Raw genomic sequence first — 27797 nt, 5'->3', positions numbered from 1 at the left:
GTGAGCCCCTTGGACCCCCATCAAGGAAAACACAAATGTTTAGTCAGGTTTAAATTTTATCTTATACAGTAATTTAAATAGTCCCTTTGGGGTGGGGGAGCTCTCAGATTTGCCAGTTTCCAGTCTCACCTTAGTTCCTCTCTAGGACAGAAGGAAAGAACTTGGGGTGCAGATCCTATTATTTTCTGGACCCTGCTGGCTGAGGTCTATGGCTGGGTGATGCTGTTCCATCCTTCTGGCTCAAATCATGCTTTGTGTGGGTGCTGCTTCCTGCCTGCCCCAGCCCCTCCTCTGGTCCCCCGGCCCTCGGAAGCCTGCTTGTTGTTGGGTAGTCATCTCTGCAAGTCTTTGCTGCAGGACCCCTTGACCTTTGTTGGGTAGCCTCTTTGGGAAAGCATCCAGTACAGCTGTCAGCAATTCCTGGGCCACCGCTGCACCTCCCAGAAACCATTTCCAAGTTCAGATTTTAGTGGTGTGTTGAAGGCTGCCTGACTCGTTAAGTGTCCTGAAAATGAGCAGTGTATTCAGTGCTTTGTTAGGGTAGCTCAGATACCTGAAGTGGAGCCTGTAGGGGAACCATGACACCCCGCACTGGGTCTCTGCTTTCCTCTGTCTTCTGCCTCAAATCCTCAAATCCCTGCAGGCCCAGAAATGGTGGGTTTTCCCAGGTCAACTCTGAGAACGGTTAAACCTTTGATATGCTAAATGGGAGCTAAAGGCCTAAATCCTGACAGTGTCATCCCGACTTTCATGGCCATTGTCTTATGCTCTGCTTGAGAGTCAAAGCTATCTTTGTAGTCTTGTAACATTTTTCATCTCATGATCTTCCTCCTTCCCGTAAGGCTGCCTCAGGGACCAGGACAAAGGTCCTATATGTAGAACGGCAGAAAGGGAAAATTGTTACTATAATTTAAAACTTTACCCTGTTGCATATGTTGAACACGGTACAGTAAGCTTTGCATGTGTCTTTCAAAGCATTGGGGACTTTTACTGAGGAGCTTGGGACTCCAGAGAATGCTTTAGAGACATATATCTAAATAATGTAGCCCATTTAAATAGAATTTACAATAACTTCCTTAATTTTGGAAAAACTTAGTATTTCGACTAAGAATATCTTGAGAGGAAAGAATCTGTAAAATTAAATTAAGTGAAATCCAATGTAGTAGTTTAGTTTTTTATTTATTAATTGAGTTTTTAGAGAGAGAGGGGAAGAAAAAGAGAGAGAGAGAGAGATAAACATTGATTTGCTGTTCCACTTACACACTCATTGGTTATTCTTGTATGTGCCCTGACCAGGGATCTAACCTGCAACCTTGGCGTATCAGGATGATGCTCTAACCCCCTGAGTACCTGGCCAGGGCCCTCCACTGTGTTAGTTTAAAAAGCAACTATCCTTTACTCTTAGGATGTGTTCCTATAGCACGTAGCTGGGAGTTTTCTGCATTTTCCTTTTAGCACGGGCTTTCCTTTATTTCTCTGCAATGATAATGAATCTGTCCTTGCGATTTGTGCATTTCTGCTCAGCTTTTGTTTTGGAAGTCCAAAGTGACATTGTGCCTGGAGCCAGGCTTGCTGTGTGTAAACCTGCGGCGACTTTTGGAGGAGAGAAGAAAATTATAGAAGCAGAGGGGGAGCAAGTGCAAAAACATGCTTTTACAACGGAAAGCGCTGCCAGTAAAATTCTGTAAGTAATCGGTGTGGCCAGAAAAGCTACCTGCTTAGCCTTTGAACTCAGCTCATTAGCCTGAGGCCAGCGCAGAGCCCACGTGGGGAGCCCACGCCGAGTGTGCAAGACAGTGTCAGGGGAAGGGCTCGAGTTTCATTGGTTTCCCGGCAGAAGGACGGAGCTGGAGCGTCCATATTCAAGCCATCGCGATGATCTGCTTTCAGTCATTTTGTTATAATGCTGCTGTTTTTTAAGGACTAGAATCATAGAATCGCAGACATTTCTTTGAAGAATTCATCATGTTTTGCTTCCGTAAATGTGGCCTCAGGAAGGTTTCTTCCCTGACCTAGTTTCAGGCTGGGTGCATATAAATGTACAGCTGCCCTCCCGGATCTCTGAAAACCTTTCTCACGGGTCTTGATCTCCACAGTAATCTACCTTCCAATTCGCCCGAAGTTCCATCTATGGACAGTTATCTTTCCAAAACACACTGCTTTCTCTACAGTTCTTTAATGGCTACCTATGCAGACAGAAGAAAATATTTAGTCTAGAATCCCGAGCCTTTCTGACCCTGGGCCAGGCCTGTCATTGGCCCTCACTGGACCCCTCTGCCCGCCTCCACTCTACATTTTTTTCTTCCTGCCACATGAACTCCACGCTCCAGCTCAGCAGCTACAAGCTGTCACCTGGATGTGTCATGCTCCATTCATGCACCATTGCAGGCCTCTGAGCCACGTATTCCTTCCTCTCCACCTGGAGTGCCTTGTCTTACCTGGTCCTCACCTGTGGAGTGATTTTTCACCATGAAATCAATCATAGTGATGATCAAAGGTAGCAAAGTTCTGTGCCCCCCCTTGCCATGCTAACAGCCACCAACCTGGAAATTCCCTGAGGGCCAAAACTCTGTCACATGTCTTCTGTGAAGAGCAGGGTAACTGACTTTAATAATTATTTATGGAATAAATAAGTGATTGAGTTTTCAAATTATAAAACCCCAAATAGCTGACCAATTGCCATTGCAATAACTACGAAAGTTAATTTATATACCATTGTTATAAACGGTTTAAAAAGACTGTTCGTATCCTTAATTATAAGAATATCAATTTTAGGAATCAAACTTTCACATTTTGACGAGTGAGTCATTGGTTCTGTGTCCTCACATTAACAGAAGCACCAGAAGGCCTTTGTCAGAAAGAATGCTTTGACCTCTCTGGTATCTTCCTCAATGGTTAGGGGATTGACCACAAACTTTCCCAACATCCCCTTTCATTCTTCTTTTTAAAAATGTATCATCTAGTCTCTGAGTTATTAGACTGCACTTGGAAAAAAATAAACAGAAACTAAGAAAAAAAGAAAGAACATCTTTGAGAGCAAAGATTCACCGTGTTCTGATTCATAAGTTTCACCATAACAAAGTCCTTGAGGTAAAAGTGATTGAGTCCACTCAGAACATAATCCAGGAATCTCCTGCACGTTCCAGGCCGGCCCTTTTGATACAGTCTCTTCTTGAATACCCCTAGTAACAAGGAGATCACTGTTTCACAAGGCAGCCCGTTTTAATGTTGAAATAATGGTTTGGAAGATCTCCATCCTATGACTTCATCTGTATCTCTGTTCTATGCCCTACTCTTCTACTTCAAAGTCCTTAAACCATTCAAAGCTCACCCTCACTAGCCCACTGGGTTATCTCTTTTCCAGACTAACTTTCATTAGTACTTTGAACCAATTCTGATGACTTGATTCTAAATCATCTCACATTAGAAAGTCACTGTAAGATTTTCCTAGACTTTCTTCCATATGTTTGTTTGGCAGTTTTCACATATTTGGAAAATAGGGTGATTTAAGAAGGGACATCCATACAGCAAGAGATTGAACATAAATCTGGAAGGAACCCTTTGGATAGCTGGGTTCTATGTAAAGATTTCTGGTAAAAATGGTAAGCAGCACAGTGAAAAAGAGACTCGGGGAGCACTAGCTTCTGCTTTGATGCTTTATGGACGGAAAGGCTTTCAGAGCCTGGCACGGGTGGGGGTGGGGGAACCTTCCCTTTTCTTCCCTGCCTTACAGGCAGGCCCTGCCCACCCCCTAAGCTTCCTCTCCTATTACCCGCCCCCTCACTCACTGCATACCTGTCACAGCAGGCTCTGTTCCTCAAAGGAGAAAAACATAGTCTTGCTTCAGAGCCTTTCCATTTGTTCTTTTCTCTGCCTGGAATGCTCTCCCTCCAGATTCTCATGTGGCTGACTCCTTCCCATTGTCCAGATCTCAACTCAAACATCATCTCTCAGAAGAGCTTTCTCTAAGTCCATTACCAAAGTATACCCCACCCCAGCCCATTTGTATCACAATATTCTGTTTTATTTCACTTATGGCACTTATCTTGTTTATTTGTTCATTCTCTTACCTCTCCTCTTTCCACTAGAATGTAAGCTCCAAGAACCCTGATAACTTTTCTGTTTTGTTTATCACCGTATTCCGACACTTAGAACTCTGCAGCTATCATATAGTAGGTGTTCAATAAATATTAGTTAAAGAAATGAATAACTAATGAATAATTAGTTTTATGAATGAATGAATAGGAAAGTGAATGAATTAATAAAGCCAGATGGATTTTAAAATGGCTGTTTTAAAATTGACTTGACTGGACTTCATTTGTTTGGAAACCTGAGAGCATATCGATAAATTCCAAGTTAGAAAATGAAACATCTCAGTTTGGAGGAAGAATATTGTTTACACCCTGCTGAATACGTTAAAGCTAGAAATGACCCTTTCTCTCTCTTTTCCGCAAAGAAATGGAGTTCATGGGAAAGCTGAATGTTTGGTTTTTTTTTAAACACAAGATGGCACTGTTGTTTTTTTAACAGTTGAGATTTTTTTTTTTTTTTTTTTTTCGTTTGAGAAGGCCCACCAATTTCAGATCCACGTGTCACACTTTCGTTACACTGGAAAAGTGCACGGTCTGCTCTGCTAACACAGGACACATCCCTGAAGATTTTGGTAATTTGATGGTGCTTACAGTTATATCAAATTACCACCAGCCCTTGGTGATCACAGCCTCCCCCAGAGAGCGTGATTTACATAGATGCATATTTAGAATGCAGAAATATGCTCGCTGCTTTGCCTGTACATTTATCCTGCCTTCAGCCGAGCAGTACACATACCGTGTCATGATCCTGTGGAAGGCAGACATACCCTAACCAGTGGCCTGGAACTGGACATACACAGATCTGTGTGGCGGCTGTGCTTCCACGCACATCTTCTTAGTAAGGAGCCAGAAGGTGGGCACAGCTGTCGATGGTGACGACTTACTCTGAGTGTTAATTCTCCATCAAAAGCTGGAACGTGTGTGCCAAGGCTGTTCGTGTCCCCCTACATTCCTCTATTGAGAGGAAAAGCTAATTAAGATCCCTTTAACTTGTCTAATGAATAAACTTTATGAAACCCAGTAATCTAGTCTGTACTGTTCCAGACCGAAGTATGACCCATGTATGAATGAGAACAAGGAGTCTCGTTCCATGTTTCTTAGGAATTTCTTAAACTGTTGACTTGCTATTCTTATAATTTTTGAAATATAATCACTGTCCCATTTTTTTCTAAGTAAATCTAATGAAAGATGAATGCTGTTTACTATGCAATTGAGGAATTTTATTTGCGATTTTATATTAAAAAGTCTAAATGATGTATTAGTAGGACGTGGATTTGCAGTGTTAGGCGCCGTTATGGAAATATGATTTGCTAGTACCCTTCAGGAAGCGATCAGACTACACCTCAGAGAAAATTCCGTGAGTGTAAGTCAGAATTCTCAGATTCGTGTTTGTTTTTGAACCTCGATAGAGATGCACATGCAAGAGCCCATCTCCGAATGGAGGCTCGTCACTCACCTCTCAAGTATGCCTGGCAGGAAACTTCTCATAACTCGGATGAGGGGGACGGTTTCCCAAAGAAAATGCAGGAAAAGCTCCTTGAAAATGTGGAGCCACAGAGGGCATACAGGTAAAATGGTGCAACGGATTCCTGTTAGAGATTCCCAGCTGGTCTTAGGTGTTCTCACTGTGGGGCAAGAATCTTCCTAAGCGTTTGCAGGACTGTGAGCTGCTGTTTTCATCAGCATACACACGCTTGTCTTGTATTTTTGACTGAAACACTTGCAAGTATTGATGGGAAGGTCCTTCTCACTTTAACTATTTAACTAATGTGATTTCTTTTTACTGGTGTGTCTTCTCTGTAAAGCTCATCCATCTTTACCTCCTGAAAAGTTAGCACGGAGCTTGTATATTTGTGGAATAAATGTGTGAATGAACTTATGCATAAATATGTAAGATGCTCCAATGTCTTTAAGAATTTAATAAAATGCAATTTCTTCTTCTTTAATTTTATTTTTTTATGGTCAGTGTCCAGTGAAATGACAGGAATCTAAAGGGCCTTGCATTGTTCTCTCATCTTTAGACATTTGCTAAATGTTATAGCAGCTTATATGTATTAAACAGTTTTGGCACTTCAATATTTAGTGTTAGTCTATGCACATAGTAGGGGCTTAATAGATGTTTATAAGTTAATTTAGTTGCCAATGCATTGTGATGTTTAGTATGTTTAATAAGCTTGCTAAATCCCTTAAGATCCTTAGTAAGAGATTCCTTTAAATTATTAGCATCTTATCTTTTCTATTGTGATATGTTGAGTTGTTATGAGTATGAGTTGTGAGGGAAAATTGAAAAACTTGGAGAAGTTTCTATTTGCCAAGAAGTCTGTAGATAGAGGATAGAAACACTCATGGTTTAAACAGAACTCCTTTATTTTTCTGTTTTGATTCGATTCCCCCTTTCCTAACTTATTTTTCCTCCTTAACTAAATTATCTCCTAATTGAATGTCTCTTTCCTTTGCTGATGAGCTTCTCCTCTCCTCTCGGATAAACGTTTATTCCGTTACTAAATAAACTCAGAGCTGCCCCTTGGCCACAGCGTGGCAGTGCGAGTGGCACTGCGGCCGCCCCTCGGCGGTGGCTCGCCACTGTGAATGACTTTGGTTCACGGCCGGTCTCCCCCAAACACGACTTGCCACCTCCAGCGCATCAAGGGCTCGGGATATTTTTCTGCACCTAATGGGATTTTCTCTATCTCAGTTACTCTTCAAAGCGCAGCAAATTGCAGAAGCTTTGCCACCAGCAGTTTGAATACAGAGATGGGCAAATCATAAGCCGTGCCACCCCCCAGCTGGTCGTGGGGGTGCGCGGTCCCGACGTGCGTTCAGGCGTGGAGGTGGTTTTGGTGGAGAAAAACGCCAGTGATGGTCATCAGCGCTGGATGCACGAGCAGGACAGCAGGTGAGCCCGTTATATTCAGGGGTTCACGTATCAACAAGTGAATGGGAGCCTAAGAGCTTTGGCGTGGTCCCCACTGAGCAGGCTCGTGTGTGTCTGAGGACTTTGGCTTTTCTATTTAACACAGCCAATACTTTTTTATCCTGCTCGAGGAACAGAAGGAGAGTGAGAGCAAATGTAAACGCTCAGTAGCCTACGTAGAGCTTATCCATTACTGATTCAGATGAGAAACGTGAAATCTGACCCACTGGGTTCATGGTTTTAACTGGCCATTGAGGTCCAGAGAAAACTAGACTGTCATCTAATTTTATTTTTATAATTTGAACGGATCAAGTAAGAATTCTAAAAAGTCCTCATTTAAAAAAAAATTGGTTTTTCATAACTCAGTCTCCTGCCCCTCCCCACATGCGTGCCTTCCCTCCCCTCCTTCATCAAATAACCAACTGATCTGGCTTCCACTCAACACAGTGAAAACGAACTCTTACTTTACAAATATGTCAACCCAGCCCAATGGGTGGACCTCGTTTGGATCCAGATCCAAGCCAACCACTGTCAGACAGTGATTCCTGAGACAATAGGAAATTCAAAGCGGTCTGAGTACCAGATAATATGAAGGAAGCCTTGTTAATTTTATTGGGTGTTATAATGGTTTAATGGTTATGTTAAAGAAAGAGAAGTCCTGATCACTTGAATATATATTGTTGTATTTACAGATAAAATTAAGAGCTATCTCAGATTTGCCTTAAAATATTCCAGCAAAAGCAAAAGTGTTTCAGTTGGGAGGGGAGTGGATGAAACAAGAATGACAGACTATTGCTAGCTGTTGGGTCCATGGTGGTTTCTTCGCCATTTCTCTCTGTTTTTGTGCATGTTTGAACATTTCCTTAACAGGAAAGAAAATAGCTCCTTGGTTTTTAGATTGGTTTGTTTCCGATTCTACCATTAGTGTTATATGGTGGGTCTCCGGGGGCCTCTTCAGCCTTTTGAAATACTATATAAAATTTGTGTTTGTGTATCTGTGCAATACATTGTTTCTTTCTGGAAAGGAGCTGTGATTTTCATTGGATTCTCAAAAGGTGTGTGTGATGCAAAAGACTTAGAAGTCCCTGCTTTGAGAGAGGTTGCATGAGCTTCAGCAGGTGGCAGCAGCGGGCCCAGCATGGACGGGAAAGGAGCTGGCCTTAATCTGCTCACTGCCTGAGATGAGCAAAACTGCCAGCAAGGCGGGCTTGCTGGGCTTGTTTTAGAGAAGGCTGAAAAGTCAACGTGTACACAGACCTGGTGAGGTATCCTTCGGCCCCATTCATCCTAGTCTAGCTAAGCTGTCTTTGCAATGGGGAGCTTGGAAGCAGGCTTTTGTTCCTGTGAATAGCTTGCTGTGTGGGACCAGAAGACATTCATTCAGCTGTAAAGAATTATTATAGGCAGTGTTTTAGGTTCAGGAATAAAACTAATAAATATCCCTGTTCCTACAGAGTTCTTGCTCTGCATTTTTGCATTTCTAGAATTTAGAGATGCATCTTACTGCTTCGGCTTTCTGTATTGTAGTACAGGTCCTGCTTGAGCCTCGGTTGGAATTCAGATGTGGCTGATGAACTGGGGTGAACACACATGGGGAATGAGAGAAGTGGCCTGAGGCAGCAGAAAGCCAAGCACGGTGAGCTTAACTCAGAAACACTTGTTCACCGGAAGAGAGGGCATTTTCCGGGGCTTCCTGCGTGTCCGTCACGGGTTTTGTTTTTCACCCTGAGTGCTGAGGAGAAAGCAGGAGAGGGCAAGGCTATTTAAGCAAAAAAAGAAAGAGAAGTTTCCATAAAACTCTGAAACATTGGACTATGACCAGCACTGCTTTGGAACGTCAAACCACGTGTAACATAAAAGACAAGAATGGTCTCTTCCAATCTCCCACCACTTTCCAAAACACTCTGCAACTTGGCCACCTTGAAGCCTCCTCATGTCAAGCCATAGAAGGGAGGGACAGTTGGTGGGACATGGTGGTATGAATTGATCCCTGGGCGGAAACTCCGGAGCCTGGAGAGAAGAGGTGGAGCAGTGGGCGGGGGGAGGGGGCAGTGGGACAGGGCCTGCTCACGAGCACCACCTGGAGACTCCCGCAAACACCTGCATGACTGGTTGTGGGCACCACGCAGAGGAATATATGTCCTACTGCAGAAGTGTGTCTGCATAGGGACAGTAGTTCTTTCTTTCACAGTTTCCCTTGGCATTTTGCTTTGGTTTCTTTCACATAATTGGGTATTAAAACCCATTTATTTGCTCTGGTTGACTGCTGAGGCCTGGAGAACCTTGGACTGCAGGATGTAGCAGAGCCTGTAGAAAATGTATGTGAACCCTAGTCTTTTCACCCTCTTTATTTCGTCCAGGCAGTAAGTTTACAATTCGGGAGGCAACTGCCCATTCAGAATCTGTATTAATAGAGTGTAGGCAGAGGAGCTCACTGCCAGCATCTCGGGAGGTACTAAGTGGCATCACTGTGCCAAGAATTGTCTACCTTTAGTCCTTTCATTGAGGCCTTGCTGGGATAATACCTCGTCTGGGCTGGAAGGATAAGAAATGGGCAAGGGGGCCCTGCAAGGTGGTTGGAGATTGCCAGAGGCACTCACTTGGTTTCCAGCCCCACAGAAGAAGGTCCAGATCAACTTCTGAGATAATCTGGCATCTTCCTCCCATTTTCAACTCTGGCACAATCTGAGTTAATCATTTGGTCTCTAAAGGGAAATATGAAAAAAATATGAAGAAAACCTCAGGGATGAAAATCCCCTCAACAGGACTCGAAGTTATACAGGGGGAAATACAGCAACATGGAACTTGGAGCTGAAAGCGATCTTAACCATCTTCTCGTCTTAGTCACTCGATTCCAAAGCTAGGTAAACTGAGGCTCACGGAGATTAAGGGGCTTGTATTCGCTCATAGCACGGGCTAATGGAAGAGGCAGTGGTATCACGCTGGATATCGCTGGGACACAGAGCAATTTCTCACTTTGCTGTTTGGCACCCAGGGGGGTTGTATAGACGTCTACAAGCTCGGGCTTCCTGCAGAATGTAAGCATCCTGCTGTGGGCGATGGCTGAGCATGGCACTGAGGCCCGGGGAAGTGGCTATGTCTACTCTAGTCATTGTAGTCAGCAAAACATAGAGGTAGCTAGGTGACTAATATTGGCATCTCAGTAGGTCACCGCAGAAATATATGCTCACTCATTCATCTGGATGGTACCGAGTGCCAGCAAGGACGCAGGGTGCGAGGCCTGCAGCGTGCCGAGGCTGCAGGGGGCGGTATAGAGTACCAGCTCTCTGGCCGTGGGCACAGTCTTCATAAATGCTAAGACGGTATTTGGTAAAGTTGAATACCCGCTTTGGACTTAAAATGATACTTCATTAGCTAACTAGGATGAGGAAATACATTGTGAGATTAATAGTGGTTATCTTGTAGAAGAGTAATGTTTAAATTCGGTTATAATATTACTGTATTCCTCAAAACTTTGTAAATTTTATATTGCTTTATTTCGGAGATTTAAATTAGATATCTGTAATTTTTTCAATCTTGGAAGGAAAACACTATTACTTTTATAATAGATCTCTCCCACCTTCTCCCCTTCCCTCGACTCCCACATCATTAAATTTTACATTCAGGAGGAGTCATATTTTCCACAGCAGAAATACCACTGCTGGTCTGTAATGTAACTAGGTTGACAGATGTAAAGAGTTGGCTCTTTCTCTACAGAGGGGAGCTTTGAATGTTTGGTTTATTTTTGCTTTTAAGTGATGCGAGGAAAAGAATTTGAGAGTTTTAAGCTCAATAATTTTCATTTTGTTTTTCAGTCAAGGGGGCCTTTTGTTAGCTCCAATATAAGATCATGTGAAAATATTCACCATAAATCTTGGACTTTTAAGGAATGCTCCTCTAGAAAAAAAATTGACGGAAATCTACAAAAAATCACACCCATCAGTAATAGTAGCTAATACTAAGTACTATGCAACAGACAATATTCTATGAATTTTATGTGTATTAACTCATTAATTGTCACAATAATCCGATGAGGCATGCTCCATTACCCCATTTTACTGATGAGGACACTGAGGCTCAGAGTTGTTAAGCAGAGCCATAGAGCTACCCACAGGTGGACCCAGGACTCAAACTTAGGCACTGTGACTCCAGAATCCATGCTCTTAATGACTCTGACACGCTGTTCCCCATAGAAATTAAATGGGGGAGGAGAGTATATCAGTCTGGGTACAGTCTGGAGACAGAAGCCATACAGTGACTTGAACAGAGGAAGTTTAACATAAAGAATTATTAAACAATGATAAAAGAGTAATTATTGGATATTTTTAAAATATGTAAATTCTATATGATACCCTAAGGCTGAGGGGGAGTATGCAAGAAAGGACAGACTTGGACTTGCGCCCCTCCCCAGGGCTGGAGTTCAAAGCCCACTGGCAAAGGTATGGCTGCAGCCCGCTGGGTGGCAGAGAAATGCGCTGGTTTGCCCGGCCAGGCCTGGCGTTTGGTTGCTGGGCAAGCAGGAGGATCCCTCTGTGCTGGACACAAGGGCATGTAAAGGGAGCAGGGTGCTGTTGTGGCAGAAGGCCTGGGACATGCAGGACCTGTGTCGGGAGAGCCACACGCAGGCGATCAGGAGGCCAGGCTGGGGCTGTGAAGGTGCCGAGGGACCAGGCGTTCTGGGCACCTTGGTCAGGGAAGAGCATCACTGGGTACCCCACTCCCAGGCACGGACGCCCTATGGCAGCCAGAAGGAGCAGGAGAGCCCCTTCCTCCTGCAGCGCCCTCCCAGCGCTCCCCATGGGAAAGCACAGCTTCGTGCTTGCTGTAGGAATGGGAGCGATGCTTCAAGGATTCCCATCCGTTATCCCAGAGCACGAACGCAGACAGGCGGTGACACACTGGGACGTGGCCCAGGGGGAGCTCTGCCTGGGCCTGCTGTTTGTAACGTGCCTGACCCTGTTTCCCAAGGACCTTCCGCCTGGCGGGGAACCCAGAGCTCGTGCTGGCCGCGTCTATGACCAAGGCGGGCAATGCAGCCTGTGGCTATCCGGTGATCGTTCAGGTAAGAGGTGCCCAGGCCCAGGAGGAACCATTGTCCTTTATTTAGCCAAATGCAAGGAAAGCTCCAGGCCTCCTTGTTGTGGAGAAAGAAATCGGATGTCATAGGATTCTATCTTGAGAGCTATTGCTAAAATATTTACAGCATTCTGCTTAGATTTCAAATGGAACATGTTCACGTAGCTCCTAATTTAGTTTAATCTAACAGATGGTGATGGTGGGCTTGCTGCACGGCAGGAGCCACGCGTGTTCCTGAACTCGGTTCCCATGTTGAGCAGGAGCAATGGTTTCCGTGGCCTTCGCGTAGCTTGCAGTGTCAGTGGCGGGTGCAGTCGGTGGAAGGGCCGTTAGATGCACCAGGTGTTTTAAGTTCAGTGACCAGGACGTGCGCAAGTCCCCTCTTGCCTGGCATCTGGAAGGAAAGAACATGGTCAGAGGGGTCTGCCTAAAGGACGTGAGCTCAATAGTGTTAATTCTAAGACACTCCTTTGAAATACACTTTCAGCATACTTTTGCAAATACTTACAGCAGCCAAACGATTTTTGGAGACTCCAAAGAAGTCTGGCTTCATTTGAGTTTTAGGCAAACACCCGGGGAGATTTTTTTCATGTTTGTCTGTGGTCCTCGCTTACTTATAACCAACGGCACTCCTAAATGAATATGTGTTTATGTGTTTTTTCTTGTTAGGAGGAGAGAAAGTTTAGGAGCACCCCTGCTCTGCATTTACTTTCTGTATCCTTCACACTATTTACCATCTTTTTGTTGAACAGAATCTATTGTCTCCAAGTAACATTACTTTTATTCCATGTTTTTAATAGCAATGAATCCAAAATTGGGACATAGCAATCTGGACAAATATCACAGCTTAATTAAGTCTTCTATCCGGATGACAAATATGGGCTTAAAATTTGTTCCAGGAGTCACAGTATATATAGCATCACATTCTTCCCTGTCAGGTGCCTCTTTGGCAGCGAGATAAAAACCTTATGCAGATGCAAATTTAGTACCTTAATCAGGTTCATAAAATTATAGATATGGATGTTTCCCTTAAGGTTCCCATTTTATAAGAAATGAGTTTGATCCCAAGATAATTTATATTACCTTTCAAGATGTTTTTTTTGTTGTTGCTGTTTCATTTTTATTTCTTGAAGCAATCAGTTTGTGAGAAAATATTAAAGTTCATGTAAATTAATAAAAATGAGGCATGCTAGGTTAATGTTACTAGGCTCCCTCCCTGTTCCTTGAAATATAGTCTTTGTTTTCATACCTCTGAGGGATGCTCTATTGTTTGACCTATTAAATCAATTCTTAAGGCTCATTTATTTTCCTCCTTACTATCAATCTCTCCTTGGTGAAGTAAGTGTTATTCATTATAAAGTTCCCTCAGGTGTCATGATATGTTTAGTTGGAACTAATCTGCTGGTTTAAATTCTCTTAAATGGAAACTACTTTTTTCTTTACTTCTGCTGAAGCCAAGTTTTATAATTTGAATAAATATGCTGTTTCCATTACATATAAAATTTTTTTAAATTCACATTTTTAAAAATCCTTGATAACCAGTGAAATGTAAGTTAAAATATCAACAAGGTATTACTTTTCAGTTAATAAATTGATGATGTTTTGGCAAGAGTGTTAGGAAAATATACTATTGGTGGAAGTGTAATTTACAATAACCTATCTGGAAAGTATCTGTCTGCGATAAAGCTTTATATGATATATCACAATATTTAAAATGATTGTGTTCTTTTACCCACAATTCTACTTGAAGAGTTTGTTCTAAAGAAGTTATAGATCTACACCAAGATTGATCTGTATAATTCTTCATTACTCTTTTGCTTATAGTAAGGAAAATTTGAGAATCTGCATGTTTAATTTTTAGAGAATGGTAAAATAAAATATCCCTAAGATCATATAGTATATATCCTTAAAAATGTTCAAAAAAGATTCATGGAATATTGTTAAGGAAAAAAAAAACAAAAACCCAAACCTAATGCAGTTACCAAATGTATATATTTTGCGATCCTATCTTTGTAAAGAATACTTATTTATAAATATAAAAAATATTATGTATATAAAATCAAATATCAGGTATGAAGTTTTTTAACCACCAAATATGTGGTTAAAACTACATGGCAGAATGAATAATTATCTGTACTTTCTGAACTTATGCAATGGGAACTATGGCTGCTGTAACCAAATTGTAAACTCTCCCATTTGACTCCAGATTTTGTCTCTTGATTTTTGTGTGTTTTTTTAAGAAATATAAGCCCTATAACAATGGGACTTCCAATCAAAAGTGGAATTACATTGAAAATATGAAAGCTTTCATGGCCTTTCATAGCACGGCACTGGATAAAGAAGTCACGGCAGCAAATTATGCTGGGATTTGTACGTCCTCTGTGGTTAAAAACGAAAACATTGATCAACCAGTAAGTGGCTCTTTCCTACTGGGGATAAAAGAAAAACAAGGTGGAAATGGGTGATTTAATAAAGCAAGAGATTATTTTTCTAGAAAACCTACGTTCACACAAATTGAGCACTGATTCTTGAATGAAATCGCATGGACTCTGGGATTCTGGCTGGGAAGGAATGAGGGGATATTGGTATTACTCTCTACTTACATTGTTTCAATGGTTCCCTGTCACCAGCACCACCTTTGGTCCATCATCAGTTCTCCGGAACACACCTGAGGGATGACACCTACACACACCGCCCTCCCGCAGGTGTCCCTGCCTCGCCGGTGTCACTCCACTTCCACTCCGGAAAGCCTAGCATGCAACTGAGTGTAAATGACTTTCGCTCTGTTACATTATACTGATCATAGGCCTAAGCATTAAATATATTCTAATCTGTAAAGAAAATAATTTCTCAAATTTGGCCCTTTAATTTTTATTAGTAAGGAATCACTTGCACCATACTTTACGAATAACTGAGATATTGTGGTCAAGCCACCGGGCTGTTGTCGCTGACCACTGGCTCACGTGAATCTCGTGGAGCGCCTATGGGACACTCTAAGACCCACTTTTCCCTTTAGACGTCTCTGAGCCACCGCCGCTTCACTCACCATTCCCAGCTCTGCTGAGTGAGGGGCGTCCCGATGTCCCATGCCACTTGGCATCTCTCCGGTTTTCACTGCGCTCTCCCCTGCACCCCTTCTACTTTATCTGCGAACTCGTACCTCTTAGCAGACACTGTCAGACTAGTAATGTTATCTTAAAATGGATCAAGTCAACTTGGAAAGGCTCCCACTACCCAAAGATGAACCGATTTAAGCATCGGCACGGCTAATGAGTGCAGAGGATTGTCATACATCAGATGTGTTTAAAGCCATATGTTCTTACTGATATTAAACAACAGCAACAACTCATTGGTCACAATTAAATGATGCTATGAAACCAATTCATTACTTTGAAAATTGGGAAATAGTGCCCGGCCGGGCGTGGCTCAGCAGTTGAGCATCGACCTAGGATCGAGGTGATCGGGGTTCGATTCCTGGTCAGGGCACATGCCCAGTTGCGGGCTCGATCAATGACTCTCTCATCATGGATGTTTCTATCTCTCTCCCTCTCCTTTCCTCTCTCTGAAGTCAATAAAGATATATTTAAAAAAAAAAAAAAAAGAAAATTGGGAAATAGTCAAGCATTTTTTCCCCCCTTTATGAACTGTACCTAAGGATAACAAAACATTGGGTGAGGAGGAGTTTCACTTTATAGAAATACCCCAGCTAATACATGAATTGGCACACAGTTCATCATGAACCCCATGGTTTTCCATCTAAATGACTCTGCATGTAATATTCATTCACTTCCATCCGAGAGGGGATATTTAATTTTCTGCCTTCCAGTAACTTGTAGAAAAATGGAAATCAGATGTGCATATAGAGAAATCCATAGTGAAATTTGAGAATTAAATCTTCGAAAGTATCATCTAAATGTTGGCTTTGAATTGAGGTAGCTCTATTACTTAAAGGGAGTAGTTGAACCGAATGGAAAAGGCAGAACAGCCAAGATCTTGGAATCAGAACCCACAGTTTTGTATCTCAGCTCTGCCATGTACTCCTTGGATAAAAACTTTCCTCTCTGAGCTGTTGTTTTCTCTTATGTAACTTGAGAATGGTGATATTAACTCTGACTGTACTTAACTTTTAGCCTTGTGAGGAACAAAGCCAATTAGAGAGTCTATGGGAAAGTACTTTAAAATTTTATTATGGAAATTTTCACACATATTCAAAAGTAGAGAGGCTAGTACAATGAACTCTCATACATCTCTCATCAAAATTCAACTATTATCAAGGCTTGAAAACATTGACAGAACTCCACACGATAGCATTTTACCTCCAACTGAAGTGCGTGCCCCTGAAAACTTGGAACATTTTCTTACATAATCATTACACCATTATAACATCTAATAAAATTAACAGTAATTCTTTAAATACCTGTTCTTAATTACATTTCCAAGTTACCCTAACAAATTCTTCCTGTGGTTGGCTGGTCTGAGCCTGGATTCAAACAAGGTCCCTATGTGGCATTTAGATGCAGAATCTGGGTCCTTTGCCCTCTAGAATGCCTCTATTTGGATTTACCTGTTTTCTTCTTGTGGCATCCTTTAACTTGTTTCTCTAGCCTCTGTAATTCCTATAGCAGAAATTTAGCACTAGACCGGTAATTACATTTAGGTTCGGCTTTTTTTTTTTTTTTTTTTTTACAAGAATGTTTATAAGCCTCACTGCATTTTTCACATTTGTCACTTATGTGGACATACAATATCTGGATTTTTCATTTTTAGTGATACCAGTTATCAGTGTATACACATGATTATAACCTAATTCTACATTTAAAAAATTTCCCAGTGACTTCTCTCACCCTTTGGTGATCTTTGCCTAAATGAATAATTTCATTAGGAGTTTCAAAGGGGTCAATTTTGTTTAATTCTACAGTTTCCCCCCACATTTATTAGCTGAACTTTTAATGTGAGGAACTTCACCTCTTCAATTAGGTATTTGAGTACCCAAAAATGTGGTTTATAAGGGATGGTAGGATAAATGCTTATTTTTTCTATCTCACTTATCTGTGTGGCATAACAAATCACCTAAACCTTAGTGATTTAAACAAACAACCATTTTTTTGCTCTGCGAGTCAGCAACTTGGGGTGGGACTCAAATGAGCAGTTTGGTCATTAATGTGGCCGTCACCTGGTGGTACCTGAATAGTTTGGTGGTTCTGTAGGGACTGGATGGTCAAAGATGTCCCCCCTCCCATGCCCGGTGCTTGGCAGGCTATTAGCTGGGGGCCCTGGTTCTCCCCGAGGCTTCTCGGGCGGGCTGGCTCAAGTGGGTTCACATTGTGGCCTCAGGGTTCCAGTTGCAGCCAAAAGATAGCAAGCTTCGAAGGACAAGTACTTCCCATGCGTCTGCTTACATCACATGTGCTAATGCTACAGTAGCCCAAGCAAGTCACATGGCCTTGCCCAGATTCAGGGAAAGGAGAAAGAAACCCTGTTTCTTGATTGAAGAAGCAGCAAAGTCACATTTCACATGCAAACAAAGTGTTTTGGTTACCATTCTTCTTTTTGTTTCCAAATTGTACCACTTTGGGCCAGTGGAGGCCCCTCATGTTGGCTCCTGTGTCTTTTTGACATAATTCCTATACTCTCAGATGGCTACTTCTCTTTCTGAGCACCACATGACACCCCTTAAGTATCTTGTGTATCTGTTGCCCCAAATATAGAAGTAGCCATTCCTCCAAGGAACCCTGATTCTGGGCAAAAGTTATATGCATGATGTTGAATTATCATTGTCTCTAAGCTTTTTTAGTCAACAGAGTTTGGAAATATTTTTAAAATATAATTATTAGTGAGCAAAATAATGCATTCCTGAAGAAGTTCAAATTTAGCATAGGTGGATTATAAAAATGCCTTATTTGTATTGTAAAGTATTCTACAAAAATGCTATTATAATTTAGATGTACCTACGTAAAAGCATTCTTTGTTCCTCTTTTTAGGGATACTATTATCTCTCACCTGCTGGAAAGAAAAAAAAGATTCTGTGCTTGGCCTGTGGACGATCCCTGAGAGCAGGGAAGGGACTCAGGCCGCTGCCTGGGGGGCTGGCGTTCCTCTGCGCCTCGGGCTCCGACACCCAGACGCCCTTCTCGCGAGGGCCTTTCAGGACCATCCGTGTGGCCGAGGTGGGTGACGATCTGAGCGCTGCCAGGACCTGGCGGTGAAGCCTTCATTGTCCGCCTGGCACTCAAGTTCATCTCCACTTCCCCAATTCATCTTCCGCTGATGCACCTTTACCATCTCACCTGCATTGATTTCCTTTTTCCCATCGTAATTTAAAATACATTGTCTATTAATAGTTCGATACACTCTTCGGAGTTAATTGGGCACTTCTGGGGCTTTAATCATCCGCTGACACCTCCAACTGCTCTCTGCGTTGCCTTTAGATGAGGAAGTCACTGCGGATCTTTACTTGGTGGAGCTGCTTTTACGCTCCTACTCTTCAGGTTGGGGGCTGGATTCACGCACCCGTGTCTAGTGTTATTTATAGTTTATGGAAAAGGAAAAAACCCTGCTACTTTCCTGTGATCTTAATTTAAAATGGCACCATTTAAAAAATCCTTTCTTTCAAGTTAAGGCATGAGAAGAGCTAAGGGGAACTTATACAGCCGTGTAAAAAGCAGGGATTCCTAAGAGGTGGGCCCGCCCCATTCCCAGATCACTCTCCCCTCTCCCCTAAACTGTGCACATTGCGGGGGCGAGGGGCTGGGGGATGGGACAGGAGCAGTTACAATAAACACCAACAGAAGCAATAGCTGTGAAGGGGAAGGGAAGTCGTCGTCCGGGGAAGTCTGAGGCTTTGGTCTTTGCTTGAGGCTTAGTGGGTGGTGGTTAGGAGGTGGCAGTGAGCTGACTGGGAAGAATTCTCAGCATCCCAGCATCTCAGACAGAGCTTTTCCCTCAGGGCAGCACCCTGTGTTGGGCTGGAAAGGGGAGAGGGAAGTGCGGTGTTCACCACCCTGGTTACCAGGGGGTGAAAGCTACCCCCCCCATTCGTCAGTATCCGCCCCCGGGAGGGCATCGTCCTAACGTTAAAGACGAAGAGAGTATCTGCGCTGTTGGTGCCCCCTTACCCCAGCCCCGGGCTCTCGCTGGCCCTGGCTTCCTTCCCCATCTCCTGTCATAGGAGAAGGCAAAGTAGAAAACAGGAGACGGCCAGGAGCACAGCCAGAGGCCAGGCTCACCCAGAGACTCGGCCACAGGCTGGGGGGAGAGCTCGGGCCCGTGTCCTCCCACCACGGCACCCAGTGCCCCTGGCACAGGAGGTGAGCATCTCAGCATTTAGATGCCGCCATAGGTACGCTCACGTGTTTGTCAAATCGAGAGACTGAACTATACCAAGAAACAAAAGCTTGAGTAGATCTATGATTTTTTCTTTTAAAAATCAGGCTGATTTGTCTTCTTACGAGGCTGAGAAAACTCTCCATTATTACGAAGAGCAGCTATTCTCTTTACGGATGAAGACCCGCGCGCAAGCTGCGTCTCCTGGTGGCCCGGCAGCTACGCACCAGAAGGCAGTGAAAATACTTGCATACAAAAACGGAGATGGGTGTCGAAACGGGAAGTTAATTGTGGCCGAAACGTTCCCCATGGTAAGTGCCTATCAGTTAAATGCTTCTTGCACCCTCAGAGGTAATGATGATGGTGATTCTTAGACAAGGAAACAGCGGTGGGATTGAGTGATAAATGTCCCCGCCGGTTTCACCAATCTACGATGGTAAGATCAAGATCTCGGTTTTCGTGAAGATTTTATTTTTTAGTGTCTTTCTTTGGATACGATCTCAGGAAAATGAGAAACCAGAATATGGCTTTCAGATTGGCTCCAGAGCAAAGATACACAAAAGCAAGGGGAAAACCAGACGACCGGATTTTTTTCACTTTTGTGATAGACAGAACACCTTTTTCCCTTCCTTCTCATTCCGACTTCAAGTTGTATGTCATCTGCATATTTTAGGAGATGCCACCTCACTTATCACTGGAGAATCTGAGCACTTATTTGTTTATAGGATGTTTTGTTTGATTTTCAAATTGGAGAAGCTGGGGCTGTGCTAGCAGGGAATGTGTGGTTTCTGTCTTAGAGGCTGTCCCCTATAGTCACAGGAAAGGAAGAGAGCCCCAAAGGCCCACACCCAGCTTTGTTCTTCTGTGTCTGGTGATTATCTTGTCAATACCCTTAACGACATAATTTATAAGTAATGTTTGTTATATATGATATGGCTTTACCCTTGGGACTCCCTTGCAAACACTCACACACACACATACTTGTTAACTCACCTCTTTGGTTGAATATAAATAGATTTTTTAAAATGAAGATATTGTTGTTCAATGGAAAAAGCAAAGTACAAAAGTTGCTACTCCAGGGTTCATCCTGGGACCCACAGCTGGCTTTTGTGATCTTTGGCAAAATTATTTCTTTAGCTTGTTTTCCCATCTGCAAAATGGATGTCATAATGTGTGTCAGCTTTTGGTTTGAAAGTCAGCTACTCATTTATTTTTAAAGCAGTTTATCAAGATGATGGCAACAATTTCATACCTTATAAAGCAACAAAATTAAAAGTAGATTTCTAGGTTAAACGTGTTTTTTTTTTTTTTAAAAATACCCTAAGGAAATACATCAGCTCCTGTTTTAAATTTTTGGAGCTAAGACTTTTCACAGCTGTATTGGACTCACACTGTGTGAGATTAAGGAGAACAATCTAATATCAAAAATTGTCTCTAATCAAAGATCAAATTGGCAGTTATTCAGCTTTCTGCTTTCTCAGATTAAAGGATTTTCTCCCATTTCTAAGATAACAAGCTCTTCATGATTATTCCAGTTCTGTCACTGTTTCCTCTCAGTTCTTCACAGTGTGTTTTGTCTAGCTTCTTACAGAATGCACGGAACAGCTTGGCCTTGCCCGAGCAGCCTCCAAAGTATATACCAAAGATGGAACCCCAATCCTTTCCTTGCGTGATTTGGTTTTATGGGCTCTAGATGAACCTTTTATCCACAAAGGCTCCGAGGAACAGAAGAAAGAGGCAGCCTCTGTTGGAGCCATGGAGACGGCTATTAAAAGTATGCAAGGCTAATTACATTCTACAAGATTGAGCTGACTCTGCTTACGTTTGGTTTTAAGAAAGTAAATTGTGATTCTTTTATCCAATCACCTCTTCTAGGATCACAAAATCATAGGAAGATATTCACATATAAGATTCTCATATTGTTTTTACTTTGCAGAATCATAAGAAAAAGTTAAAATAATGTAAAATTGGTTTCAGCACCAAATCAATAAATAAAATGCCTGGAATTTATAAAATATGTTTGACAGCTTAGCTAATTTATGCAATCTGAGCAGCTTTTGTTCTTAAATTCAGAACCCAAACCAACAGGAGACCACTTAAGAAAGTGGGGCTGAATCAATGCAAGTATTTTCCTATGATTTGAAGAGAAGGCACCCATACCTCCTGCCCTCCAGGTTCCCTTGCTCGCTCCTGCCCATCCCCATCGCTCCTCCTAACTCCCAGGAGCTCCAGCAAGTGTGCCTCGATTGCAGCTCCTAGCGCATTGTATTATGAGGGCCAGGTGCACATTCACATGAATATATACTGACTCGGTCCTCATAAATATGACTGTGTGTTCATAAGAGTATATGTATGAATTCATGTATATAAATCTCTCTCTCCATTGGACAATGGTAAATGTGATATTTGTTTCCCAGAAAACCCAAGACTGAGAGTGAAAAACAAATTATTTCCAACGCCTGTGACATTGGATAGTTTGGATGGTATAGATGAGTCTTTGCTGACCCACTTTCACAGAAATCCAATTGCCATCTGGGTATCTTGTGGGGAACCATTTTTATCTCCCAGTGGTAAGGTTTTTGTTTTTGCTTTCTTTCAAGCAAGTGTAAGAAGGGAGACAGAAATAAATTTATAAGAAAATGAATTGAATGTGTATAATGTCGACATCACATCACATTTATGCAAAGAACAGGAGGTCTATCAATTAATGTGCACAAGAACAGCTAGATTCCTATATTTGCACAATTGCCTTTTTTTCTTACTGGAACGGAGTATTCTGCGTGGAAAAATGTCTAATTTAGTTGATAAAGAGATCCTTGGTCTATAAAGACTGAGAATAATGGTATACATTAGAAAATAACAAATGAGTTTAATTCACACTGAAGACGACCTGTCTGCACATTTTCAGTTTTAAGAATTGCACCCTTTAGGCAGTAGGTGGATGTTTAAAAAATGAGTGGTTCCAAGCCAGGCTTTCATCACCTCCAAATAGTTTGTGGAAGTGGAAAATGAAATATGGCTATTGCATATGGTAAATCTATATAATAAAACAGCACTGTTCTCTCCTTCTCCCCCTGTATTCCATAAAGAAATGCCTTAAGCCCTGTCATCTTTCAAATGAGGTTTCTTTTAATGACCCTTACCTTTTAATTACTTGTTTCTAATTGAATCTATTTCTTGGAGCAGAAAGTTCTTTATAAATTATTGGCTTGCATGATAAATCGCTGTTGATAAAAGAATGCAAAATAAAATATCATCTATTTTTATTACTCCAGCTTTGCAGAAAGCAAAAAAATTAGAAAAACAGAATTGGCTAAAAAAGGACAACATTTTGGCTGATTTAGACACTATGAAACACAAAATGAGACAGTTAAAAGGTCAGTATGAATTAAATCACGTATCACCATGCTTAATTCTAAACAAATTTTTTTTTACCATTAGGTACCAGATGTTTAACTGAATTATATATGTACACATATAGTGCTACAAAAGTCACTTGAGGGAGTCTAAAACCTAATAATATGTTGTTTCAGTACTAATTTTATATTTGTAAATTTTATATTAAAATAAATATCACATGATTTATATATACATTAAAAAGTTAGGAAGTTGTCCGGATCGTATAACACCCTATTGGTTCGAAACAGTTCCTGCACTGACATTCTGTGGGCTTTGGAATTAATCCTGGAACAAAACTTGCTGTCATGCCTTGGGTGTTGCGATGGAAGAAGTTTTGAAAATAATCTGAGGGAGGAAGTTCTAAATCCTTCAAAGATCATTGTCAGTGTCCCAGAAGAGCTCCCTCTTGTCATGCAGCGTAAGATATGCTATCCATAGGCAAAGTGATCAATTGGCAATTGATCTTCCATATGTTTTTGTCCCAGAGTCTGAAGTTCCTGGCCTAGCACTTCAGATACGCAGTGGTCCTATGGGGAGAAACTGCGCTATGGAGTTTAGTCTGGGAAGGAGTGCCTTTCAGGCTCTGGTTGCCATGGCGAGTTTCATCTCCTGAGTGTGTGCACTGCCTGGTGTTAAAGCATGTGAATCTTGCTTCAATAAACAGCACAACTACTCAAGTGCACTAAGCAGAACTCCGAGTTAAATGATGATTATTCAGTTCTTACCAAAGGAATTGTTGAGTCTAAGTGAAAAGAACCTATGACCGCTGCCAGACATTTTCACTTGAGTGTCCGTCCCATGGGTGTGTCCAAAACTAAAGTTATCATATCACCCCACACCTACCTCCTTCATTTCTTCTAACAGTGGACACTGCCACCATCCGCCCAGGAGTTTCATCTCAGAAACCTGGGAGTCCTCGTAGGCATCTCTCTCTCACTTTCCAAGCGAGTATCAGTGGCTCTTGTTGCTTTGAATCTATTGTTTATCTCAAATGAATTCTAACAGCCTTAATCCCACTGTCATTGCCCAAGTTAAAGCTATTGTGGCCTATTCTTTGGATTACTGGAACAGCTTTCTAACTGGTCTCCCTGCCTCCAGTCCTGACAGTTAATTTCCATTCGATGTGTAATGGTGACATTCCAGAGCAGGAGCGATCATGCAAAAATGCAAAGGCGTCATGGTATTCCAGGCAGAAAACCCCCCACTTCAGAGCTCCCCTGTGTTTAGGACAAAGTTGGAGCTCCTTAATGTGGCCCTCCATGGTTCTCTGTAAGCTTCTCTCTTGCCTCACCAATTCCCTTCCACCCATTTTTTAAAATTTTTCAGTCCTCCACACGTACCAGGTGCTTTCTTTTAATTCTGAGCTTTTTGCACAATTCAGCCCCCTCTGCCCAAGCTTTTTCCTCTCCTGTCCTCTTGGATTGCTCCTTCTCATTCTGTACTTTTCAGCTTACTTGTTATTTCTTTCTAAACACTTTCCCCGACGTTCCAAGTCAGGGATCATGTGGTTTACCACACCCCGAACTTCTCCGATAGCCCTTACCACCTTAGTATAGTTACCTGGTCATGTAACGTGTGACTGTCTCTCCTCTGTTATGTTATACATTATATACTTTTCTTATTTGTTCTCTGAATGGTTTTAGAAAGATCGAATGAAAGAATGAACGGATTTTCAGCCATTCACTCCAGCAAGTTTTCTCGGCTCTGCTCCGGTACCGAGTTAAATCAATACAAAGCAGCATACTGAGGATGGCACCTGGCAGAGCTGCCTTGGCTGAATTCTGACTTTATATCAAGTCTTCAGCTTTTATTATAATTAAGTGTTAAAAGGGCATTTAGGGTTCAGGCGGCATGATCTATAATATCACTTTTGAAGAGTATTTGGTCAGATGATTTCCATTATGGAGAAATCCAATGATGTAGTTTCTCATAGAATTTAGTGCTAAGATAAATCTTGGGTCTTTGCACAAGCTGTTATGTTATCTGCTATTAAATGTAAATTCAATACATACATATAAAATACCTACTCTGAGGAAGAGCTTTTCTAGTTTGGGGGATTACAAGGATAAAGGAGAATAGGTCTAAGTCCAGTTAACTGCAGTCCTTGTTGGATTGTGAGCCTTTTGAGGACTGGACGAAAGAGGAGGTATGCGAGGTATGAAGAATGGCTGAGTCGATTCTTTCCTATTATTATAGTCATTGGTAAAGGCAACACATGTTTATTGAGCATATACTATGTACCATTTCTAATGTTAATCACAATACTTCTTAGGGCTTTTATGATTGAGTAACAGATGTCAGCTGCACCATGCTTAGCACATAATACATACTCAATAAATATTAGCATAGGGGTTCCTGAGAAGGCAGCCCATGTTCCCACTTGGGGTATTACACACCGATAAATAAAGGTAAAGAATGGCACATCAGGCCAAAGTATCACCTTTGTTCTATAGAAAGACAATGCTAGATCATTTTATTTAGTGTGATAACTAAATGGAGCTGCTAAATGAAATCCCAAATAAGGTAGACTTACCCTCTCAGGCACAGATGATGCTGAAACAGGGAGGGGCATGGGGAAAGCTGTCCAGGTTGCATAGTTGAGATTTATAGTCTGAAAGAACAGCAAAGCACTCATGTTCTCTAGCTTTCCCCATTAATAGCTGGCTATTATCATTGCTTTCCCTTGATCTTGTGTGAAATAAAATAGGATATATAGAAAATGGTAGTAAGAAAATAAACATAATTTATTCAATACATTTTTGCTTGATTTCAGTATTCTCACCTACATAAATAATAGTTTGTTATGAAAACCATTCCTCTAACCAGAACCTTTTGTGATGACATTATGTCTCTTTATGACAATTATAGTGAAGGTGTATTCATTTTCTTAAGACCATTAGAAGCAAGTTGACAGAAAACAAATAATGGTTTTTGCTCTTTCCTATATTCAAATCCTGGCTCTCAATAGTGCAAGTGATAAACTACTGCTGCACTCTCATTAATTGAGCAAAATTCTAGTGTTCGAAATGCATTATAAATAAAATATTTATTGAAATATTATCCATAAGAATTTGTGTCATAAATTAATGTTGTCTTCACATTATGAATAGAGTTGGCTAAAAACTATGTTTAGTGCATAAATTTCTGTTATGTGTTTTTCTGTTACCACTGTGTCTTCCCCAAAGTATGTTGTGTAATGGCATTGCCACTGTAGCTCATTGGCTGACTGGTTCAATTATGTTTCGTAAATTGCGTATGAATGCTTATTAGGTACATAAGATTTTGGTTTCTATGAAAAGTCATTGCTGCCACTTATTTTTATTACTGTATCTATTTCTACAAACTTGAGCTACAAGAACACAAATGCTTTATCTTCTGCAAGTACTGAATTACTTTTAAACAGTTTTGTTTATAGTCATATTCTGAAAATCTACGCATTAAGAGTGCCTTAGCAACACAACTAGGACTCAACTTCATTTTTAGTATTTTTATTATTATATCCACCTAAATGTTACTATCTCCAAGAAGCCTTCCCTGAGACCTCAGACTAGGTCAGCAGCTCCTGTTACATGCTTTAATAGGCCCTGTGTGTCCCTGGTGCAGCACAGTTGCAATCGAGTATTGTTGTAATCATTTCGTTGACATCTGCCTTTCCCACCAAAGTGTAAGCCTTTGAGGCAAGCATCTGGTCTCGAACATATTTGTATTTGCATCATCCAGCACAATGCCTGACCCATAGCTGCTGCTCAGTCAACGTAGGTTTCTGGGAGAAACATACAAGGAAATGCATTATTTTTACTTAAGAAGTTTAGAGATCAGCATGAGACTCAGTGCTGAGTATGTCTTCAGCACACACACAAAAATTCATAAGTATGACTTTTCGCACAATTATTAAAGCCTCTTTAATAATTACTGTAAGTGGTCTAGTTGAAAGAATGCATACATTCAAATCACCACACTTATTAAATTATGCCTGTGATTCTTTGGAATACAGTATTCCAATAAATATTTTCTCTTCCCACTGCTTCTTAACAGCCTAAAGGGCACAGCAGAGGTGTTAGAAACTAATTGTGCTCACGGGGTATTATTAGATAGAATAAAAAGGCCTCCTGTCTCTTGGGTTAACATTATTTTAGAAATACTTAATCCCCAGGCTGCTAGGCTAATTGTGGGGGAAAGGCTTCTTATTAGTGAAGTGAAAAAAACATATGTTGCATGACTGCAAGAGCTGATGGGCTCTACAGGTCATGGATCCTATTTGACTAAATTACCGCTGAACCGTCTCGTGGAAGAGAGGCCGGGCCAGTGTGGAAGCCAGCGTGTTTCCTTTCCTTTCCTTTCCTTTCCTTTCCTTTCCATCTGCGCAGCGAGCATGTGAGCCTGGCTGTTTGAAACCTCAAGCTCCCACGTGAAGGGGCATTGTTAGATATTATTACCTTAGGCATCTTTGTTTTTATGATATATTTAGCATTGGAGCCTATGCTCCCAAGCAGAATGATTTATGCATAGAAAACCAAACCAATTTATTTGAAATCTGAAAGCTCATCACCAGAAACAACATTTCCAGAGACTTCTTTCCCCAGGGCGGCGAGTAGCAGCATGTCAGCCGGCCACCATGGTTCCCAACAAAAGCCCTGTGCAGCCAGTGGTGATGGAAGGAGGCTGGAGTGAGCAGACTCAAGAGGAAATTAAACTCATGGAACATATAAGACATGCAGAGGTATGTTCTGGAGGACTCAAAACATTAAAGACTCTGCCTCTATTATACACTTTCAGAAGTACAGTATTAAGTTTTAAAATGATGCTATTAATGTGTTCTCAGCATCTGGTCACTTATGACCATGTAGGCATATGCCAAGCCTTGAGCTGGCATTTGGAAAGTAGCTATCTAAAAGACATCCAGCTCATAGGGAAGTCTGTTTTGTTTGAGTGGAGACCAGAAATTATGGCCTTAACCAAGAAGGAAAAAAGGCCCAGTGGATATGTACAAAGGT

General features: G+C 41.6%; 1 protein-coding gene across 1 annotated transcript in view; it reads left to right on the top strand.

The window, feature by feature from the left end:
• DCDC1 (doublecortin domain containing 1) overlaps window positions 1-27797 on the top strand; it is a 279224-nt gene that overhangs the window by 239678 nt on the left and 11749 nt on the right. Inside the window, exons 26-36 of the mRNA XM_081153073.1 lie at window positions 1525-1684; window positions 5501-5659; window positions 6787-6987; window positions 11974-12067; window positions 14322-14492; window positions 18063-18248; window positions 19512-19715; window positions 20986-21178; window positions 21822-21974; window positions 22680-22781; window positions 27387-27523. Of these exons, the coding sequence (XP_081009199.1) occupies window positions 1525-1684; window positions 5501-5659; window positions 6787-6987; window positions 11974-12067; window positions 14322-14492; window positions 18063-18248; window positions 19512-19715; window positions 20986-21178; window positions 21822-21974; window positions 22680-22781; window positions 27387-27523 (1760 nt within the window). The remainder of the gene's footprint in view (window positions 1-1524; window positions 1685-5500; window positions 5660-6786; window positions 6988-11973; window positions 12068-14321; window positions 14493-18062; window positions 18249-19511; window positions 19716-20985; window positions 21179-21821; window positions 21975-22679; window positions 22782-27386; window positions 27524-27797) is intronic.

The sequence above is a fragment of the Miniopterus schreibersii genome (assembly GCF_964146895.1).
Source record: "Miniopterus schreibersii genome assembly, chromosome: 12".
In the NCBI taxonomy this organism is placed as follows: domain Eukaryota; kingdom Metazoa; phylum Chordata; class Mammalia; order Chiroptera; family Miniopteridae; genus Miniopterus; species Miniopterus schreibersii.
This window is presented reverse-complemented; position numbering and strand designations above follow the sequence as displayed.